This window comes from Sciurus carolinensis, chromosome 2 (genome assembly GCF_902686445.1).
Source record: "Sciurus carolinensis chromosome 2, mSciCar1.2, whole genome shotgun sequence".
NCBI classification, from domain to species: Eukaryota; Metazoa; Chordata; class Mammalia; order Rodentia; family Sciuridae; genus Sciurus; species Sciurus carolinensis.
In genome coordinates this window covers 91896041-91917748 of record NC_062214.1, presented here as the reverse complement: position 1 = coordinate 91917748, position 21708 = coordinate 91896041, and the positions used below count along the sequence as shown (strand labels likewise).

General features: G+C 42.9%; 1 protein-coding gene and 1 pseudogene across 7 annotated transcripts in view; both read left to right on the top strand.

Moving 5' to 3' along the window:
• The window catches only part of Tln2 (talin 2), a 392003-nt gene that overhangs the window by 309410 nt on the left and 60885 nt on the right, over window positions 1-21708 (top strand). For all 7 annotated transcript variants that reach the window (XM_047538976.1, XM_047538975.1, XM_047538970.1 and 4 more), the window contains 9 exons: window positions 345-434; window positions 2338-2460; window positions 2675-2818; window positions 4366-4527; window positions 10536-10676; window positions 11106-11287; window positions 12393-12525; window positions 14686-14787; window positions 20362-20532. In XM_047538976.1, coding sequence (XP_047394932.1) covers window positions 345-434; window positions 2338-2460; window positions 2675-2818; window positions 4366-4527; window positions 10536-10676; window positions 11106-11287; window positions 12393-12525; window positions 14686-14787; window positions 20362-20532 — 1248 coding nt within the window. The remainder of the gene's footprint in view (window positions 1-344; window positions 435-2337; window positions 2461-2674; window positions 2819-4365; window positions 4528-10535; window positions 10677-11105; window positions 11288-12392; window positions 12526-14685; window positions 14788-20361; window positions 20533-21708) is intronic.
• On the top strand, window positions 18804-19400 carry LOC124976149 (charged multivesicular body protein 6-like; annotated as a pseudogene).

The following is a 21708-nucleotide window of genomic DNA, read 5'->3' as shown; positions in this document are numbered from 1 at the left end:
AGAGGAGAAATTGATGGTTGGCATTTTATGTTGATTTTTTTTTTTCCGAATGGGGTGGGCCCTGGAAATTGAACCCAAAGGCCTTTAAAGTATGGTTCCTGGACCAATGGACAGGACCTAGGAGCTTCTTATGCTTAGATGTACCACTGAGCTACATCCTGTATTTTTTGATACAGCGTCTCACTAAGTTGCTGAGGGCTTCAATAAATTGCTGAGGCTGGCTTCAAACTTGCAATACTCCTGCCTCAGCCTCCTGAGTCATTGGGCTTACAGGTGGGCACCACATTGAATCTCTCTAATCATATGTCTCTTGCTCACTTTTTAAGTTGTGCTATCCTTTCTAGACTGTCAAGGGCATGTTGGACAATCCCAATGAACCTGTTAGTGACCTCTCTTACTTTGACTGCATTGAGAGTGTGATGGAAAACTCCAAGGTAAGCCTGTCTGCGCCACAGTCCATAAGTTCACACTGCTCCTCAGTATGGAGGGGATTTAGATGTCTTTATGTGTGTCTGCCTGTGGCCACTGTATGGCTGCATGTGTGGAAAAGCCTTACTGTGGAACCCCATGCTCAGGTGCTTCTCAAACCTTAGCATGCATCAGAATCACTTGGAGGGTTTGCAAAACACCAGTTACTGGGTCCCACCCCCAGGTTTCTGATTCAGAAGATGTGAAATGGAGCTGAGATTCTGCATTTCTAAGAAGCTCCTAGGTCCTGTCCATTGGTCCAGGAACCATACTTTAATAACCACTGTTTCTATCATATCTCAGATGGGTCTCACTATGAATCAAATCAATGTATGTCCTAACTCCTGGGATTGTACTACTTACTATAGGAAGTCCTTTGGCAACTTTGGCTTACGTGAGATCCTTTTGGGTATTCCTTTAGCCATCCAACCATGGCATGCATTCTCAAGGGGAATGAAAATCATCTTGGTTTTGTGGCAAGGGGTGAGGAAGTGTTGAAAAAATATAAGATAATGTCATGACTTGTGGGCCCTTGCCATCTTAATCCTAGTCAACACAATTTTATTCCTGAGTATTAAATTTGATGAGGTTGTGATTAGGAAAAGAAGCCTAAAAAGACTCCTTAGTGGAACCATAATGAAAAAAATAAAACTGTTGAGAAACACTGATCTGTGATTATCATGTCAGTGTCTTCTGAGAATAAGTCAAAATCAAAAGGTAGCCATGACATGCAAGTGAGATGAATGAGTATCAAGCTATTGCCACCTGGCTTTGTAACACAGTGCATGATCTTTCACATTAGCTTGCGGAAATATCTGTATAGGTAATGTCAGGAAGGTTCAGTTTGTGTTGGGCTAAAACTAGAATTTCCTCTGTACTGAATCTTTTGTGGGATCATGGGTTGTCTAAGGGGAGGATGCACGTGCTTTACATGCTCAGATCCAAAGATACGGTTTCTTCTTAAAGAAGAATTTGGTGTTAAAAGGGAGGAGGGAAACATAAAAGTACTGACTTCTTTGCAAGTCCTTATGTAAGCTAGATTATTTTGTGTATCTAAGTACTTGCAGGGAATTTGTCTCATTTACCTTTCCAAGATGACTAGTGACAAATGAAAGAACTCTGCATCAAGTTTTAGACTTGGCGATGCCATAGTCTCCAAAGGGTGAATGTCCTTCCATTCCCTCATCTGTGACACTGGAAAGCACCCTGTCTTCCTGGTACATGATGAGGCCCATAGAAGACAGAGCAGCAGATTTGAGGTAGATGCCCTGCCTCAACCCATGTGACCTCATACATGGTATTTAACTACTCCAGGTTGGATTCTGAGTACTAAAATCCTTTTCAACTGTTATTTTGAAGACTGAAGAAAGAATACACCATGGATTTTCAAAATAAGGCAAAATACTTAAAATATTTAGGAAACATCTTTAACAAATATCTATTTAAATTTTACTGTCAATAAGTAAATGGATGATTCCCAGAAGGGTACATCTTCTACTTTCTGGGTAGGACTTCAACTACAGCTCAGTGGATGTGATTTTCATGTTCTGAGAACTAATAGCTCTTAAATTGGGCTATTTATCCATGGTATGCCATTTATAGATTATACTTTAATGTCTGCACGTATTTACTGTATCTCCTTGGTGTCTATGTAGCTTTTAGATGAAAGGTTCATACTTTCATTATTTATTTCTCTTTATGGAACATAAATAGTATAACTCTCCTGAATTACTTCTTAATGCAAGTGATGGAGAAAATAGACGATATTATAAATTAAGTGACCTTGAATGTTTAAGTTGCAAGTGTAGCTTCCTATAACCCTGGGTCTGAAACAGTGCTCAACACAGAATATCTCTGGTTATTTTACAGGTTTTGGGAGAGTCAATGGCAGGAATTTCACAGAATGCCAAAACCGGGGACCTCCCTGCCTTTGGGGAGTGTGTGGGGATTGCATCCAAGGCTCTCTGTGGCCTGACAGAGGCTGCAGCTCAGGTAAGGGGCTGGTCCATGCAGGTCTTTCAGGCTGGTGCCCTTTGCCATACAGTGGATACCAGGAGTGACCACTCCCTTGTGGGAGGCCGCCTTCTCCAGACACCACCATAGAAACCATGGGAGCGCCTGCTGGCCAGACATTCCCACAGGCTTCTGGGAGCATGGAGCCTGAGCTCTGTTTTTTTTTTTTTTTTTTTTTTTCCTTCTTTTCCAGGCTGCATACCTGGTCGGTATCTCTGATCCAAATAGCCAGGCAGGCCACCAGGGCCTGGTGGACCCCATCCAGTTTGCCAGGGCTAACCAGGCTATCCAGATGGCATGCCAGAACTTGGTGGACCCTGGCAGCAGCCCATCACAGGTAACCACATGGGTTGTGTTATTCCTTAGACTCCTCTGGGTGGGCTATAGGAAACTGTGGGAAATTAGTAAAGATTCCTATTCTTTGAGAGTTTGCAAGATCAGTTAAAGGTACTGTACATAATGAACATGGAAAATGTTGGAAAATGTGGTGAAAGCATAAATTTGCAGGTGCTCAGAGACGGGCTACTAGAAGGCAATAGGAGAAAAGAAATCCCAGTGATATGCACAAGGAATCTTATGGCTCCACAAAATCCAGGGGACAGTCACTGGGGGCTTGCTCTGTGCTCAGCACTGAGGGGTCAACATGAGTGACACCTGATCTTCCACCTGCTTGCCTCCTAATCTCTTGGGCAAAGTTTGGAAAATTCAGCATTTGGGGTGTGGCAACAGTGCCAAAGAAGCACAAAGGAAGGTGTGATGGGTTCTCTGAGGAGCTGCCAGGGGCCACCTCAGAGATGATGACACAGAGTCCAACCTCAGGGTCAGGCTCAGAATCCATAGCACAGAAAGGAACTGGAGAGATATTTGAGGAATAGATAGTATGAGTGACATTCTATGGTACTTCTGCTACTTGAGTGCCATGGGGTCCTGGTCACTTATTAAAGTAGTGTGCACTGAAAGGAAGGAGAGGCTGATACAGGTAGCAGAGGTAGTCTTGTGAGTGGCATGTCCACCATGAATCCTGGAAACAGCATTCTTGAGGCAACGGAAGGATCCAAGTAAAGAGGTGACACAGGGACCACCTGTACTGATGCAACCTGACAGCTGAGTGTCTAGGCACCTGGGAGGCATATCCAATCCAGTGAAGGCCAAAGGGATGGTATGAACCTCAGTAAAGTGGAGGCTGTGGATTTAGGAGAGCAGAGGAGTTGAGGTTGGGACAGAGCCTGTGGAGATTCCCCAAGCCAGAGTCCTTCATCAGGTGCCTGCAGCCAACGCCGGGAGGAGCAGGAAGCAGGTGCACTTGTTTACTGATCTAGGCCTGGGCTCTCCCATGTGGTGACCCCTGGCTACACGTGATTATTAAAAACTTGAAATGTAGTTGGTCCAAATAGTGGTGAGCTGTGAATATACAATATACACAGGATTTCAAAGACTTGGTATGGACAAAAGTATAAAATCTCCAACGAATAGTATTTGTACATTGACTATATGATAAAATGAATTTTTGGATATATGGAGTTAAATAAAATATATTATTTAAATTTCTCTTGTTTCTCTACTTATTTTAATGTGTTTACTAGAAATTTTTAAGTTACACATGTCCAGACCTTGTCCTGACGCTGGACCTCCTATCAGGGGGTTCCAAGGACTAGCTGACCATGTCCCCTTTAAGATTGTCTGAGGCCCGGCCTGCTATATCAGAACCTTCTTCCCTTTTCTATTTTCATTCTCTCTTGCTTAATGTTCCTTGCCCTCTTCTTTTTTGGAGTGCCTTTGGGGACAGCTGAGCTAGCACAGGTTCTGGGAATGGGAGTGGAGGAAGGTTCCAGGCCCTCTGCACTGAAGCGTCGGGTGCCCCCAACCTCACCCCATGCTTTGTAGGTTCTGTCAGCTGCCACAATTGTGGCCAAGCACACCTCAGCTCTCTGCAATGCCTGCCGCATCGCCTCATCCAAGACAGCCAACCCCGTGGCCAAGAGGCACTTTGTTCAGTCAGCCAAGGAGGTCGCTAACAGCACCGCCAACCTGGTGAAGACCATCAAGGTAGGTCGCTGTGCCACAGGCCCCTTAGCCCCTATAACAAGTGTTGCAGAGCAGCCAGAGGAATGGGATCGAAGCTGTGCCCTCCTAAGGCTGATAAGGTTTAACGTCTGACCCAGAATCCAAGGAGGAGTCCCTCACTAATGGAAACACTCATCAGGAAAAACCAACAACCTTCTGTACAAATATTCCAGATGACGGGGAGAGGCCTTCCCAAATTCTGCACGTGAGAAGCTTAGGGGCAGAAATTGGGTTAAAGGGTTATTTTGTAGGACTCTTAGCCCTGTACACAGGTAGTACCTAAATTCTGTTGATGTAGGGTGGGTTTGAGTGGGCTGGTCGAAGCTCTGCCATTCTTGCTGAAGTGGATCTGTCTGAACCAAGAGAGGATATGAAAGGAAAAGAAAATGGTAAATTATGGGGGGAAAATCATTTTTAAAAAAACTGCTTTAAGGGCTGGGGATATAGCTCAGTTGGTAGAGTGCTTGCCTTGCAAGCACAAGGCCCTGGGTTCAAATCCCCAGCACCGAGCACCGCAAAAAAAAAAACTGCTTTAATCTCTCTGATACCTATTCTGGTTATAGCTGTTTCTATTTTCTTTATCTTTTTTAATGGAACATGAACTTTTCTAAACTAACAACCTGATCTTTGTGTTAGAGTCCCTGGGCAGATGGGGGTGAGGGGATGTATGGGGTGCACTTGCAAGGAGGGAATGGAGATAGCCAGGCTGTGGTCTTTGTAGGTAGGTGAGAAAGCCATGTGGTCTGCCCTAAGTGGGGACCAGACAGGCAGCTGGCAGCAGACCTGGTGGGAAAACATCCAGTGCCTGGACAGCACACCACAGAGCCCCCCACCTCTCCCCCAGCCTTCAAAGGAGCATTGTCAAAGGAGGCAAGATACCAGTTCTGTGTGAGCCTGGCACACTCAAGGAAAAGCGCTGGACATGGTAACACTTCATCTCAGGCTTTGACACCCTCTCAGGCGGGGACTGCTTTGTAGTTAAGAGTGGTCCTGGACTAAAGGGGATCATCCTGGTTTCCTCTGGAGGCCAGAAGTCAGTCAACAGAACTACCTGAGCAAAGGCCAAAGGAGAGAGCCTGTAGCCCAGGGATGACTAGGAACTGGCTGGGGAGAGCAGGGTTCCACTAGTCCAGTCAGCAATTTCTTAGCAGTTTCAACAAAGTCTTTTTTGATTCATTGTACACAAATAGGGTATATCATTTCGTTTCTATGGTTGTAAGTCTTTTTAAAAATAAACAAACAAAAAACCCTTCCCATTTCAAGGCAATAATAAACTAAGTTGAAAATGAATAAATACATTTGAGCCAGTGCCCAGGTGCCCCATGCCTTCTGGTAGCAACTGACCTTTGTTCCCATCAGTTCTTGGTATTAGCAATTAATGAATTTTAGATTTGTTAATGTTTATTTTGTGCTTTGTGCCTATTATTCATTTAATCTATACAACCACCCTGGTGCATTTTGCAGATTTGACACTGAGGCCCAGAGAGGTTAAGTAACTTTGCCAAGGTGTGACTCAACCAATAATAATGGGTGAGAATTCAAACCCAGGCCCCAAAGAGAGGCCCTGCTTTTAACCCTGGCATTGGGTTCCATTTGTTGGGATGGAGAGAGAACGTGATCCCTCTAGACTGGGAAGAAAGACCTTTCTGTTCACTGTATTGGTCTGTAAGTTTGGGGGAGGTGGGGACAGCAAGGTCAATACACTTTTAAGTAGTGACATCATTGCGCATTTCTACATAATTAACTTATCTCAGTTAAAGTCAGTCATTTTCTGATCATTAAAAAACACATTATATTTCGCCAGACCAAGGTAGTCAGGGGTGGAAAGAACCTCTTTGTCCTGTAGAAATTCCTGGAGCCCTCTCTTTTCTATTACCACCTTGATTTTAAATCCTGACCCATCTATACAAAGCATCTCTGTTAAGATCAATTCTTTTCAGATTCTCCTCACAGTGTCAAAACCTCTTTGCAATTCCCTGCAGCAAATGAGCTTGTATGATGGCTTGAAAGTTAGGCCTATGTAGAAACATCACAGGAGGAGTGTAGGGTGATTACAAAGTGAACATAAAGTCCTGTCTGCTATGAGTACCCTGGGAACCAGTAGCAGTGAAAGAGGAGCAGAAACAAACGTATTCCACTCATTGAAATGTGCCTGGTTTTACAATCCCCACCATGTAGCAGGGTTTACTGGAAGGAGGACCTTTGGCTTTAATTTCCTAACAGGATAATGTAAAGGTCATTTCATTGTAGCATTCAGTACTGTATACCAAATAGATTTCCTATTTGAAGAAATGGCTAAGTATCCTGTCAAACAGAAAAGCAAATGAATATTTCATTCCCTGAACACTTAAGACAGCTGCCCTGCTAGCTACATTTTTCTCTAAGTATTATGCCTCTTAGTGCTAATTTCTCTTAACCATGAGGATATGCCTAAGCATAAGCCCAACTGCCACACCCTTGCAGTCATGAAAAAGGGTGGGGAACCAGCAGGAGAATATGTAGAATGTGTGTGTCCCAGGACTTTAACTCACTGTTGGTGGCATCCTTTAAAACTCCAAAGCATAGCTCTACAAGAATACATTTCTGCAGCAAGTAATGGCACTAAATGTTGGGCAAGTGAGGTGACCCATTCCTGATGGTGATTGCTATCTCTCAACTGGTAAACTTACACCTTGCCAGCTTTGCTGTCTTCATCCTGCTCATTACCAGCCTTGGATCAGGTCTGTGGAATGGAATGTTATTTTAAATGTGCAGTCACTCAGGTTTGGGTGCCAAGTATAAATTATGCAACACCAGCTTTTGTTTTTCTGAGAAATTAAAGTTTGGCCTTGCCCCTCTCCTTGGAGTTAAAGCTCAAGAGCTCTGCAGTTAAGCATTTCCAGTGTGTGCCACAGACACCCGATCCAGCTCTCTTTAATCGAATTTGACTTGGCTGTAAGTATGTTTTCTTGGTCATCCTTATGTTTGGATTGGCAAGATAGGAGTCTTCAGAAGAAAAAGGGAGAAAACTCTGGGCTTCTTACTTCTTTTTCTTCTTGCTTTTGTCTAAGGAGAGAAGGGATTCAGAGTCTTGGGTCATGGTTTGAAACATGCCAGTATGTAATAGAGTGACCTTGGCAAATTGTCACTTTCAAGGTTTTATTGTTTGGAAAATTAGGTTTGTTTTTTTTTTGGAAAACTGGGGGATTGGCATTAAATGGTAATTAAGGTCCTTTTAACCCCCACGTCCATAAATTTAAAAAAAAATTTTTTTTAGTTGTCAATGGACCTTTATTTTATTTATTTATATGTGGTGCTGAGGATCAAACCCATTGCCTCACACATGCCAGGCAACCTCAGCCCCTCTGTAAATCTTTGATGCTTGTGCACTGAGAGATTTTTTTCTCCCTCGTGCCTTCAAGATTGTGCTGAGAACCCTCAGCAGCTGCCAGGGGTCCGGAGTGCCCTTGTCTTGATGGGCCTGGGCACGAGGCCAAGTAAGTTTGCCCTTACATTAGTACAGCTAGTGTAAGGACACTCTGTGACGTGCAGTGTCAACAAGGACACTCATATTTCCTCAGTGGGTAGATTCAAGTGTTCTGTTTACTGGGGTGGCTCAGCCATGCTCAGTGAAAACAGAATTTAGGAGTGAAATATATCTGTGCAGATCATCCTTTCTGATACCAAATGCTCCTTTGGAGGAAATGACTTTTCCTTTTATAAAACAGGGTGAAAAAAAAAGTGATTGATAGAGTTTGACACTCGAGTCCATGTTATTCAGTGCCATGTCCTGTGAATAGCAATGGGCTACATGACAGGTGATTTTTAGGACCTATGCTTAAAAACCAAACCAAAAACAACAACAACTAAAAGGTTTTCCTCAGTTAGAGCAGTTTATAGAACTGCATCATTAGCTCATTCAAAAATTATTCTTTGATTCCTTGGGCTTTATCTTAGGTTATCAGCTTTAATAAGTTGGTGGCTTGATGAACTGTTTTATTTCCCAATGGACTAAGGGCTATGAGAGTCAGGAAAGGCCATGGAGCAAGTACAGAGAGTTGAGAGACAGGAGGTATGAGCAGGACAAAAGGAAGGTTGAAATCTTCTGCCACAGTAGAAGCTCTTATGGAGTGTCATTTTTGTAACTTGGACCCAAACTCTTGGGACTCCAAAGTCCTCTCCAGCTGTCTGCCATTCATTTGCTTGTGCTGGGTCCACTCCTTTAAGACTTCTGCCAAGTGGTACCTACCCTGCCTTCCACTGGGAGTCCCAAATTTCCCTGAGGCCTAGTAGAACCCAAACTCAGGGAGTCAGTAATATTAGCAGTGCAGCAGAAACTGCATGCGGAGACTACATTGCCAGTGTTGGCCGTGGAAATTAACATTTACTAGGTACATAAGTGGCAGTTTGAGTCGAGACTGTACATGTGAACAAGAAGAAACAGGCATGTAGTGTTTCCACTAGGCATAAAAGAATGGTCAAATAAGAGAGAGTAGAGGAAGGCAGCGCCTATCAAGTGCTAGTAGAGTATGGACCAAGGCAAGCCAGGCGCCATATTAGCTGAAGATGGTAAATTAGTCTGGCTCATGGGAATAACTCTGAAAATATTAGCATTGTAGATGTATAATTCTTGTCCCAAGCAGCCAAGGTTTGATTGGAATGTTTATTATTCAGAAGTAGCCTTCAAACCGACCGTGCCTGCCTCCTCTTGCCTTACTGAAAAACAGAATCCTCCCATCTCATTCCCAGTCTGCTGCATAATGCCAGTGCCTCTGGTTTCTTTGTTCACTAATTGTCTAAATTGGCTTTTATATACTGCTCATAAGGATTAAATTAAAAGTTTAATTGGTCATTTAACAAGGAAATTTACATTCTCTTACAAGCCTAACTGCCTTTTCTCATGGAGCCCTTTGCTACGAGGCAGTGGTGCTGTCACTGGGCCACAGACTGTTGGTCCCAATAGTCTTATGCTTGAAGAGGTGGAGTTGGGTGCTGGAGAGCCTTGAATCCAAGTGTTAGCCCTTTGTGAGGCAGCCTGGCATGATCACAATCTATTCCTAGGTTCTCATCCGCCCTGACCATCACTCAGTGATATGACTGATCACTAGACTGTCATTTGTTACCCACTGCTAATTTTTTTTAAACGAAGCACAAGATACCTAGAGAAAAACACACCTCTTGTGTAGAGCTCAGTGAGTTTTCTCAAGCCAAACACACTAGGTAATTAAGCTGGATCTAGAAACAGATCATTATAGCATCTGGAAAGTCCCCTTGTGCTGCCTTGGGTCCACCAGCTCTAGAGTGACCTGCTGGTAACATCCTTGATTACTTCCATCTGTTTTTGTGCTTTGCACAAATGGAATTATATACAGTAGATACCCCTTTGTTTGTGGCCTCTTTAATCAAATATAAAGTTAATGAGATATGTCCTTGTGGTTTTGGGGATAGTTCCTACCTCTTTTTCCCTATTGGGTTCCACTGTGTTCATTACAAGATGGTGGTTGCCAGCCCTTCCTCCATCTGCCATGCAGGATTGTCCAGTTAAAACTTAGATAAATTGAAACTGCCACACAGTTAAAGTATCTTTGTCACTGGGGGGGGGGGGGGTGCAGTGGAGGGATAGACTTAATCTGCATGTAAATGGAGAGGAGCCCAATGATTATATTCTTGAAAATGGTTCTGCAGCCAGGTTTGACAGCACGGCCCAGGAGAGAGTGAAGAGTAGGGGCTGTTTAAGTGGTTTCTGCTCTCTGTGCATGGGAGTCAACTGACGGTGAGGCCAGCTGTCCTATAAGCTACATATCTAACTTTTTATTTATTTTTTTTTTAAGGACTTCTAGCTGGGCTTCTCTGATCCATGGCAGGAATCTCTCTGATCAGTTTATGAATTCAACAAACATTTTCAGTGTTATTCCCATTGAACCATCTGTCTTCCCTGGGAGGCAATCCCTGTGACTTAGAGATGATTAGTGCTTCTCAGTAGGATGAAATCTCCCTTTTTCTCTCATTAGGCCCTGGATGGTGATTTCTCTGAAGACAATCGCAATAAGTGCCGTATTGCCACTGCTCCCTTGATTGAAGCAGTGGAAAACCTAACAGCATTTGCATCAAACCCTGAGTTTGTCAGTGTTCCTGCTCAGATCAGCTCTGAGGTAGGGAAACCTTTCCAACAACCAAGGTCATTGGCCAATTTTATGTAGCACAGAATGAGCAAGAGTAGTTAAAACTTCAAAAGTTCTCTTTGTTATCATGTAGTGGTACTGTTATTACTGATGATGTTACATACATAGAGTTATGAAACTCAATGATTATACATCTCTTAAGAGATAATAGCATTATTGTTAAGAACAATCTCTGTGCCTAGGTTTTAGGCTGATTCTTTCTTGGGATGTGTGATACTAAAAACTTCTATTTAAGGAGCAAACATGGATCCAAGTCCCCACCATTCAGACCTTGTATAAGCCAGCTTCCTTCCAAAGGGCAGAGGTGGTGACTGGATAAAGAAAAAGATTTTTTAGGATCCAACTTATTCACTCACGTCTGCATGCCCTGCTCTTAACCTCTCTTCTGTTTGGTCTCAGGGTTCCCAGGCACAGGAACCAATCCTGGTCTCAGCTAAGACCATGCTGGAGAGCTCATCATACCTCATCCGCACTGCACGCTCTCTGGCCATCAACCCCAAAGACCCACCCACCTGGTCTGTGCTGGCTGGACATTCTCACACTGTATCTGACTCCATTAAGAGTCTCATCACATCTATCAGGTCAGTTGCCATCTGGAGATTGCTTTCAACCTGCATCAGAATAGGCAGGAGGGAAATAAGCCCACTAAGCTTTTTACTTTATATCGATCATTATTGTCATATTTTCTTTGTCTCTTTGGGACCAGTGATTAAACTGGTCACAATAATAGCAAACTTAAGCACTTAACTATACATGAGATAGTATTCCAAGTATTTTATCTATGTCACCTTATTTGATCATCATAATATTATAAGGCATATACTGCCATGTTTCCATTTTACTAATGAAAAAATTCAGGCAAAAGATTTAAATGATGTTCCTAAGGTCACCCCAACTTTAAGTACTTCTAACCATTGTACCATATTGTCTACACCCAGCCTTTTAGGAAGAGAATACTACAGTTTATTTAGCATAATTTGGGGTTCTTATTAGTTTGATAGTAAGACAAAAAAGATATTCCATAGTCCACAGTAATTTGGGGCATCTTGGACCACCTTAGTGAATAGTAAAAAAGTTCCCTGAATAGATGAAACATTTCTGAAGTTGGCCAAAGTTAATATCCAACAGCATGAAATGCATTTAGCTCCTTAATTATATTTTTTTTTCCTGGTTGATTTTGAAGCTAAAAGCCACAGTAACTTTTTCTTAATGACTTACAAAGAAAAGTCCACTAAATATTTTAACTAGTACTGCAGCCCATGAGTTTGTGACTAATATGCAATGTACAGAGCATAGTATATTTGTGCTATAAAGAGCGCTTAACTACTTTATTATGATTATTATTATTATTATCATTATTATTATCATTATTAAAGGTCCTATGTTCAAATCACTGAATAGAGAATCCAAGTTCAAATCATTTCCTCTGTAGTTGCCTGGCAGCAGCCTGAGATGGAGGGCAGTACTAATATCCTTTCTACTAGAGACACATAGAGTTATCTCAATGTCAAATTAAGAACTGCCTGAACTCTGCAAGGAAAATTGCCACGTAAGGGTCAGAGACTGACTTCTTAATTAAGTTGATCAAGTGGAAAGGGGACAGGAGTTCCTGACCCACCAATGCTGGAACCATTTCTGGGACTTGAGACCCATGAACCTGTATTTGATTTGCACTGTCCCTTCCAGGGACAAGGCCCCTGGGCAGAGGGAATGTGACTACTCCATTGATGGCATCAACCGATGTATCCGGGACATTGAGCAGGCTTCTCTGGCGGCTGTTAGCCAGAGCCTGGCCACGAGGGATGACATATCTGTGGAGGTAGGCTGGGGCTCTGTGGCCAGCTCCCTGGGGTCGGGAACAGAGGGAGTGGGATCAAAATGTTCTTAATGCTAGAGTTTTATCATTGGACAACCTTCTCCTGTGGAACCAACCTGGGAAGTTTCTGGAAGAGGGGAGGGAAAATGCTGAGGAGAGAACGATGACTTGGGGAAGGAATATACCTACAGCTAGCTGTAGAAAGTTCAAATGTGGCTAAAATTTTGGGGGTAATTATCAGTGTCAGATAATTTGTGTGTAAGGTGGGGTTGCCTTACATATTTTAACACGTCAGTACCACAGGCTTAGCCATGTAGATTTTGAATGTTTCCCTTTTGTCTTAGTTCATCAATGCACTTTTTGGTTAAAGGGAAGATTTGGCATTAAACTCTGCATTCAGAGAAAGAAAGGATTCTTCCCTAAGTTTTTCACTGTCTAGTATGTAGGAACCTTTTGCATTCTGTTATTAACTTAGAGCCACTTTATCCTTCCTTGATGGTTTTTCCAAAGTTTAAAGCAGGAGTTTCTCTTGAGTTGTTTTCTGTACTCACGCAAATCTCCCTGATTCATTTTTCATTTTCTTTTAAAGCACTGTGCTTGATATTCCAGAGATACTTAATATATATACATACATGGCCTGTGTAACCAACATTTACATCACTGTCACTGTCATTAACAATGAGCTCTGGCCCCTTTCTCTAAGCAGTGAGGCCAATCATTTTTTTCACTCCAACTTCAGATACACACCCATTTCCAGGAAGAGAAAAGGAATAAGCATTCTCATCAGTGTGGAATGCTAGAATGACTGTTTTAACCTGTTTAAAGTATAGTATGCATACAGAAAATGCTCAGGAAGTGATTAGCACCAGCTGAACACACTCCTTAATAAGCTCCCAGATCAAGAAGCAAAGATAACCAGCATCTCAGAAAGCCCCTTAGTGCCCCCATCCTTCCACTGTCACTCCCAAAACATATCCTGTTTTGACTTCCTCACTAGGAAGAAAATTCCCCCTCTAGTTGCATATACTCCCTAGTTATATATATTCAAGTTAACAAACCACCTGTGATGAAACAACATTGCTAGAACATTCTGGCATTCTTAACTATAATAACATAATGAATGTGACAATAGGTAATTAGCTGAATAAGACCTTTGGACTTTTTGGAAGTTTCTCCCTGCTGGCCACCTCTGTAGTGTTTTCCTGCTCACATTTAGGCATCCTCTCTCAGAGTGAACTCTGGCTGAAGGCTTCTAACCCCTGTGCACCATTGTTCTATGAGGAAGTGGCAAAGGTTAGAGTCTTATTTCTTATCAACAATACTTTGTCACTTTGTCATTAACCACCTAATTCCATGCCAGTGTGTGCAGACCTAAAATGTCCAGTGTTCTAGACTGTTCAATCCTGAATCTCTCCTGTGAAGCATCTATGAGGATTCCTACAAAGGAATTGAATCTCTTCTGCCACTGGCTAATTATTTCCAAATTTGGGTTCCGTGCCCCATTTCTTTACAACCTCTTTACAGTTATTTGGGGTAGAGAAGCTAAGTCATCTCAAACCCAAGAAGAAAAGCCTTGAGGGTGCCATTTTCCATGTTTTTGCACATACCACCAAGTGCATTGAACTGAGTCTGGGCTGAACTCTGTGCATATCCCACCTGGCATTTTCAAATTATGCCATGGGGGAAGTAGTCCTGCTTTCAAAGAGCTGATCTCATTTTTACGTCACCCTCCTCAAGTTCTGAGAACACAGTGACCTGGATGTTCCCTCAGACCCCAATTATCTGTCTCCATTTGGACAAAGTTGTCTTTCCTTCTTGGAAAGCCACAGCTATTCCATATTTCCAGTAACTGTGCTGAATAACCTAAAGTAAAGATACCACTGGCATCAGTTGTCAGAGCTGGCAGGAGCAAGAAGCCAGTAGGACTCACATTTCTTAAACTTGCTTCTGATCTCTTACGGGAGGAATGATGAGGAATCTAGCTCCCAGGAGCTGAGCTGCCACTGGGCAGGGCAGGATACCTACTGCAGCTTGATATCACAGCCCGGCATTTTGATGTCCATTTTATGTGGTCTCTCTTGTCATTCATGTAAGTCTTTTCAAATCAGTGCAGTGTTATGGGGAACTATTGTCAGAAGAACTTGACAATTCTCTCCTTATCAGGCCCTACAGGAGCAGCTGACTTCAGTGGTCCAGGAAATCGGGCATCTTATCGATCCCATTGCCACAGCAGCTCGAGGAGAGGCAGCCCAGCTGGGACATAAGGTAATACGCACCAAGGGGATCCTGCTGGGGGTTTGGAGGGTAATGGATTTTGTTGTCGTTCTTGAAAGCCTGCCATGCCAGGTATTATGCCTGCATCCAGTGTATCTTTGCTACAGAAAATAGCACTCAGCCTTCCTCTATGCTCTGTTCCAAAAATGATTACTTCAGAATCTTTTTTCCACCTGAACTTGAGAAAGTTCATAGTGAGTTGTTTGGGTTTTGGTTGTGGTTGTGGTCAGACTTTCCCTCCAACAAGGCATTTACCATCATCCATTGCTCTCCACCTTTTCTGAAATAAACCAGAGGCTAATGCTGACACTCCTCACCCATAGGCTTCCGTCTTTCATTCCCGACTGTCTGGACACATTCTGGTGTGTCTAGGTCAATAGTGTTCTTCCCTGGTTTCTAATGCAGCATCTGTTGATACATGTGATGAAGCAAAGCAAAAGTGAAAACTTTTCTCTGGACAATACAGCTTCCCTGCATGGCCGTCCTGAAGGAATCATTCAGTTGAGTTCCTGCCCATACTATTTTAAGCGGCAGATGATGTTTTGCCCATTTGGGGTTCACTCCATAGATCCTTCAAGGAGAGTTGGCTTGTCATGCAGCCTGTGCCTCAGCAGGGAGAGACCAGAAATTGGATTCTAACAGCCTTCAGGGTTCCCTAGCATTGATCAGTGCAGTATTGCTGTGCACATCGAGAAATGCAGTAGCCAAAATCTTCTCTGCAGGTATTGATTTTAGAAAATCAATCATCTTGTGTTTTCAAATTACAGAAAAGTTTAAGGGGATACTAACCTTCCTACTGGTTCTAAGGAGAGGTGGTTGAGATTGGTCAGTATCTCTGCATTTTAAGTGTGCCATATCTCATTTCGCAGCTGAATTCCTTTGTAATTAGGAAAGGGCTTGTCTAGCCCTAAGAAGGGGTTGGAGGAGGTAGAAGGACTGTCCTGGAGGTGGGATTAGTGCCTTTGTGCCCATCATGGGGAAGCTGAGTTTAGTAGAGAAGCTGGACATTGTTTCAGCAGTTGCTTTTGATTTCATTAGAAAGCTTGTAAGAAAAGATTTTTTTATGTCCCTGGAGGGCAATATCTATGTCTCTGCAGGTGTGTGTTTGTATATTATATAATATGTTAATATTTAATCTATATAATGTTATGTGGATACATAAAGTATACATTATTTAGGTCTGTATGGTATATGGGAGCCATGGATGAAGAGTTAATCCCCACACTGTGTCCACTCTTCATCACAGTTCTCAGGCAGTGCCACATCAGCGGAGAATGAAAAGAACTGCAAGTTCTCAGACTCTGCCTGTGGTACTTTTCTTTGGCTGCTGTAACAAATTGCTGCAAACTGGGTGACCTAATACACCAGAAATTTATTCTCTCATAGTTCTGGAGTCCAGAAATCTAGACTCAAGGTGTGTACAGGAACATGCTCCCTTTGGAGGATGTAGGGCAGGTTATCTGGAGAATCTACTCTTTGCCTTTTCCTGTTTCTGGTAGCTCTTGGTATCCCTTGTTTGTCACACCAAGCTCTGCTTCCATGACCATATGCCTCCTGCCATCTGTATGTCTCTTCTGTCTCTTGTATGGACACTTGTTATTGAATTTAGGGCATGCCCAGGTAACCTAGGATGGTCTCATCTTAAGATTCTTAACCTTAATACCTCTGCAAATGGGGCTAGGGTGTAGCTTAGCAGTAGATCACTTGCCTATGTGTGCTGTGCCCTGCATTTTATCCCCAGCACCACACACACACACACACACACACACACACACACACACACAAAAAAAAGAAAAGAAAAGAAAAGAAAAGAAAAGGAAAGAAAAAGAAAATGGCAAAGACCCTTTTTTCAAATAAGATAACATTCACAGGTTCCAGGGATTTGGATGTGGGCATCTTTTTGTTTTGTGTTTTTGTCAATTTGTATTGTTTGTTATAGTTATACATTACATTTAGGTTCATTTTGACATTATTCAAGCATGGAATACAAATTGCTGTAATTCAGTCACCATTAGTTCCTCTCCTCCTCCCCCTTCTCCCTTTCCTGTACTCTGCTGATCTACTCATAGTTTTTAAATTTTTTTAATCAGTGCATTGTGAATGTATATAAAGGTGAAATTTGCTGTGTTATATTCATACATGTATGCAGGAAAATTTGGTCAGATCCATTCCACTGTTCCTGTTTTGTGGGCATATCTTTTGAGGGACCCAATCAATCCACTGTGTGTGTCATGTACCAAATACTCAAAATTCTGTGCTATTTTAACTTACATACTAACCTGGATGAGGTTGTTTCCTGTTCTGGCATGTCTCTCAAGAACAGAAGTTATTAGGGCCCTCCTTAAGCTCCCCAAATACAAGAAGAAATGCATCCCTTCAAAACACTTTGCTTAAATCAGTTGCAGTGGCATGCACCTTTAATCCAGTGACTCAGGAGGTGGAGGCAGGAGGATTGCAAACTTGAGCCAGCCTGGGCAAAGAGTTGGGGACATAGCTTAGTGGTAGAGGCCCTGGGTTCAGTCCCCAGTAGTGCAAAAAAATAAAACAAGAAAACAATGCTTTGTCTATAAAATGGGTAATAACAACTCTATGGCACTTACTGTGCTCATTGTTTTCTTGTGCACAGTGATTTAATCCTCCACTGTCCTAAGGAGCTTGGTGCTATTACTAATCCCCATTTTACAGATGAGAAAACTGAAGTTTAGTAATATGAAGAAAGTAGCATAAAATTTCTCAGTAAGGAAATGACAGGCAAGATTTAAATCCAGTGGTCTTGAGGCCAGAGTTTATATTCTTACTCTCTCCATGAGGAAGTCAAGCACTAGTTGAGTTATTGCATTCTGATTTTCTCGGCACATACTGAACTATATTTTTGAAATAATAAAATTGATCCAGAAAACATGAGATTCTAGTGCATGAAACATTTTGGCTCCTCTTTTAGTGCACAGAGGACCCATGCTGAATCCTGATAACCCATCAGTGTCCCATTCCCTTTGGTGGTGATACCAGTGACCTTCTTGGGGAAGAGGATAACATCTATTGCAAGTGTTCAGGGCTGCCCGCTATGGTTGTGCAGGTTAGGCCTTCCACAGAGTTACTTGGTTGAAGTGGGCTATGGGATCCCAAATCCAGCCTGTGCTGTGCTTGTGGCATCCTTCAAGTGAGCCCAACAGGGCTCCTTTAAAATGCATACAAAAGTGCCCCAAGTAGCAACAGCAGCCCTGCTCAGATACTTTGAAGCCTATCTGTTAGACACCCCTAATGATCATAACTAAGTAAAAGTAAATTTGTGGCCCACTAATTGTCTTATCCCACTGTTGGCTATTATTTCTTTGACACTCCAAACACACCTTGCCCCATTCCTCATAATGACCTCCTTCATTTCTGACCAAATGCCTGATCATGTGAAGTGACCTTTCTGCCTACATCCACATTGTACTCATTCTTCTTCCATGTGATGAGAAGAAGTATTAAGGAAGTCTCTGGCAAAAGACTTGCACTTAAATACCCTTGATGGGAATAATTTAGCAATTAATCATTACTGCACAGAATGAGAAGCAGAACAGAAAATTGATCTGTGCCATTGTGTTTTATCTGAGTGGGAATAGATTATGGTATTTGAAGCCTACACAGCAAAATGTTAAAATATTATGTTCTGGATGCTACGTTAGCCTCAAACTTTATTTTGAATACTTTACAAAGCAACAGATACCAAATGATAAGCTTCTGAAGTCCAATCTTACAACAGCAACAGAACTGGAATAAAAATGAAAAGTAGCAGATACAGTAGAGCGTGATAGTTGAGAGCCGGGGCTGTAGAGTCAGATGCCTGGTCCCTATCTCATCTCTCTCTGCTGCATAAATTGAGCGTGCAACTCAAACAAACTAAGCCTCTTTATCTTTATTGGTATCTACTTCTTAAAATCATTGTTGAGATGAAGTGAGGAAATGCATGTAAAATGTTTAGCAGAGGCGGCAGCTCAGCCCTGTGGTGGGCGCAGACCGCCATGGGCAACCTGTTCAACTGCAAGAAGCAGAGCCAGGTCACCGAGCAGGACAGGGCCATCCTGCAACTCAAGCAGCAGCGGGACAAGCTGAGACAGTACCAGAAGAGGGTCACACAGCAGCTGGATCGGGAGCAGGCCCTGGCCTGGCAATTTCTGCGAGATGGCAGAAAGGAACAGGCCAAGCTGCTGCTCAAGAAGAAGTGGTACCGGAGCAGCTCCTGGACAGGATAGAGAAACAGATCAGCAGCCTGGAGGCCATAGTCCAGAGCATCGAGTTCACCCAGATTGAGACGAAGGTGCTGGAGGGGCTGCAGGAGGGGAATGAGTGAACAAGATGCACCAGGTGATGTCCATAGAGGAAGTGGAGAGGATCCTGGACAAAACCCAGGAGGCTGTGGAGTACCAGTGGCAAATAGATGAGCTGTTGGCAGGAAACTTCACTCAGGAGAATGAAGATGTCATCCTGGAGAAGCTGAGTGCAATCACTCAGGAACAAATAGAACTATTGGAGGTTCCTTCGGAGCCCCTTCCTGAAACACACCCAGAAAAAGTCCCAAAGTCATACCCAGGCTCACAGACCTGGTGGCAGCCTCATAGGTAGCTCAGCCCCTCACAGGACTTGCAGGGATTCTGCAAGGACAAGCTCACAGAGTTTGGGTGTGTGGCAGCCCGAGAAGTCTCCCAGGAGTCTGGCGTGGTCAGGCTGGCTGAAGGTGCTGTTGGGGCGGAACAGCAGCACATGCAGACTCACGTGCCGGGGTGGCTTCAGAGCATCCCCTCATGGTTTAGTCGGATTGCATGGTGGCGCTGCTGTTCTGCTCTCATTCTGGATTAAACAGTGACATGCAGAAAAAAAAAAAAGAAAAATGTTTAGCAGAGAACCTGGCATAGGGCATGCACCTGATTTATTTTATTTTATTTTATTTTGGTGCTGGGGTAGAATCCAGTGTCTCTCACAAGCTAGGCAAGCACTCTACCACTGAGCTATATCCCCAGCCTCTTGATAAGTTTGCTTTGTTGTTCTCACAGGTTGGGCTAATCATAAACAACATGTTGGCTGGTTTGAAATCATTTTGCATTTATTCCATAGCCAAGGCTTTGTCCAAATTCTTCAAAGCAGAAGCCACTTGAACTGACTTCTTAAAAAGCTTTTGAAGGTTCTCTTCATCTCAGCTTCTTCTTTCACCTCTTCTGCTAACTCTGTCCCTCTTCTACTTTCTCTCCCTTCTAGGTTTATAAGATGTCTTTGATTTCTAAAGAAAATTTTACTTGTAAAATTAACGATTTATAAAATTGAGTTCAATTCTGATGTCTAACTCTAGATCTCAGAATGGGTTTCTTAGCATTGCTATCATGTTTGGAGAATGAAGAACTCCAAAGGAAACACAAAGCAAGCAATAGTCAATAACTAGCAAGCACCTTCAAAAGTAAATAGTAGCAGACCTGCCTTTCTCCCCAAGTCAGCCCATCCCTTTTCCCAGTCCACTCCCACCAAGGGGTCCTCTGAGGGAGACACCTGTACTTACATTATGCATCTGTGACTTTCCATTCTTGAAAGGTGACACAGTTGGCGAGCTACTTCGAGCCCTTGATCTTAGCTGCAGTAGGTGTCGCCTCCAAGATTCTGGACCATCAGCAGCAGATGACGGTGCTGGACCAAACCAAGACACTGGCAGAGTCTGCCTTACAGATGCTGTATGCAGCCAAAGAAGGTGGAGGAAACCCCAAGGTATGGTTCGGGATGTCAGGGACTCACTTAGGACCACAAAGGTCCTTGTCCTGCCGTATTGTGTCTCTCTAGGAAAAAATTACTCAGGTTCTCTGAACTGGGGGATCATCTTCCACTGTTGGCTTTCCCAGGGATTTAGAAGGAAAACCAAGAAGTATTCCTTCATAAGTCTTATCTATAAGTTATTTTTTCCTTAAAGAATGTGTAAACAAGCATCCTGGGGGAAGAAAAATGAATTCTGTGATGATGACAGGAATAAAAACAAATGCTTACTGGGACCAGTTCAGTGTTGACACCAGCTTGCAGAAAGGAAAATCCAGTTGTTTTCCAGTGAATGTCATTTGAGTTCCTCACACTTAAGAGACAGTAATTTCATATGATATCCCTCTTGCCAGTTGGTAAGAGGAACATTTCTTCAGCCTGTTATGTCACCCAGCTACTTTAAGTGGCCAAAGATGACAATAGTGTGTCACAGGTAACCTTATACCAAATTTTACTTTGAACTTGGGAAGAGGGAACAGTGTATGCAAAGCCAAACATAGAGTTACAAAAGAAAAAGATTGTGATATCTTCAGAAGATGGTAAGCAGTCCGATGTGTCTGCAGATCACAAAGACGGTTGGACAAAAGGATAGAGTGTGCCATGCTGTGACAGATCTCATCTTCCAAGCCAAGGAATTTGACCTTTATTGTAAGCAGTGGGCAGTCAGTGATAGTCTTTAAGCAGAAGAATAACACAATCAATTCATATTTTAGAAACATCACACTATGACAGCCTGAATATTGTCTTAAACTTGCATCTTCTATGTTCAGTTTTTCATTCAAATATCTGACAATTACTAAGAGCCTAATTCTGGGTATGCTAAAAGTATGAAGAGTCTGCCACCGCCCTCAGAATGTGCAGAGTCTGTTGAAATAACAAGTCTAGCTGCAGAACTGGTGGAGGAGACCAAGAAGGACAAAGAATGCAGCCCTGACTCTGATAGATTAGCAGTAGGTGCCCCGATGTGGGACTACCCTCTCCAAACTGGAGGAGTCAGAGCTAACCTTCTAACTCAGCTCCGTTTGTCTTTTCTCCAAGGCTATTTATTGCCACATGTCTCCACCCTCCACCTAAGAGGTTTCAGGGCCAGTAGGATATCAAAGTAGGATTTTTCTGGATGGGTTTTTAAGATAT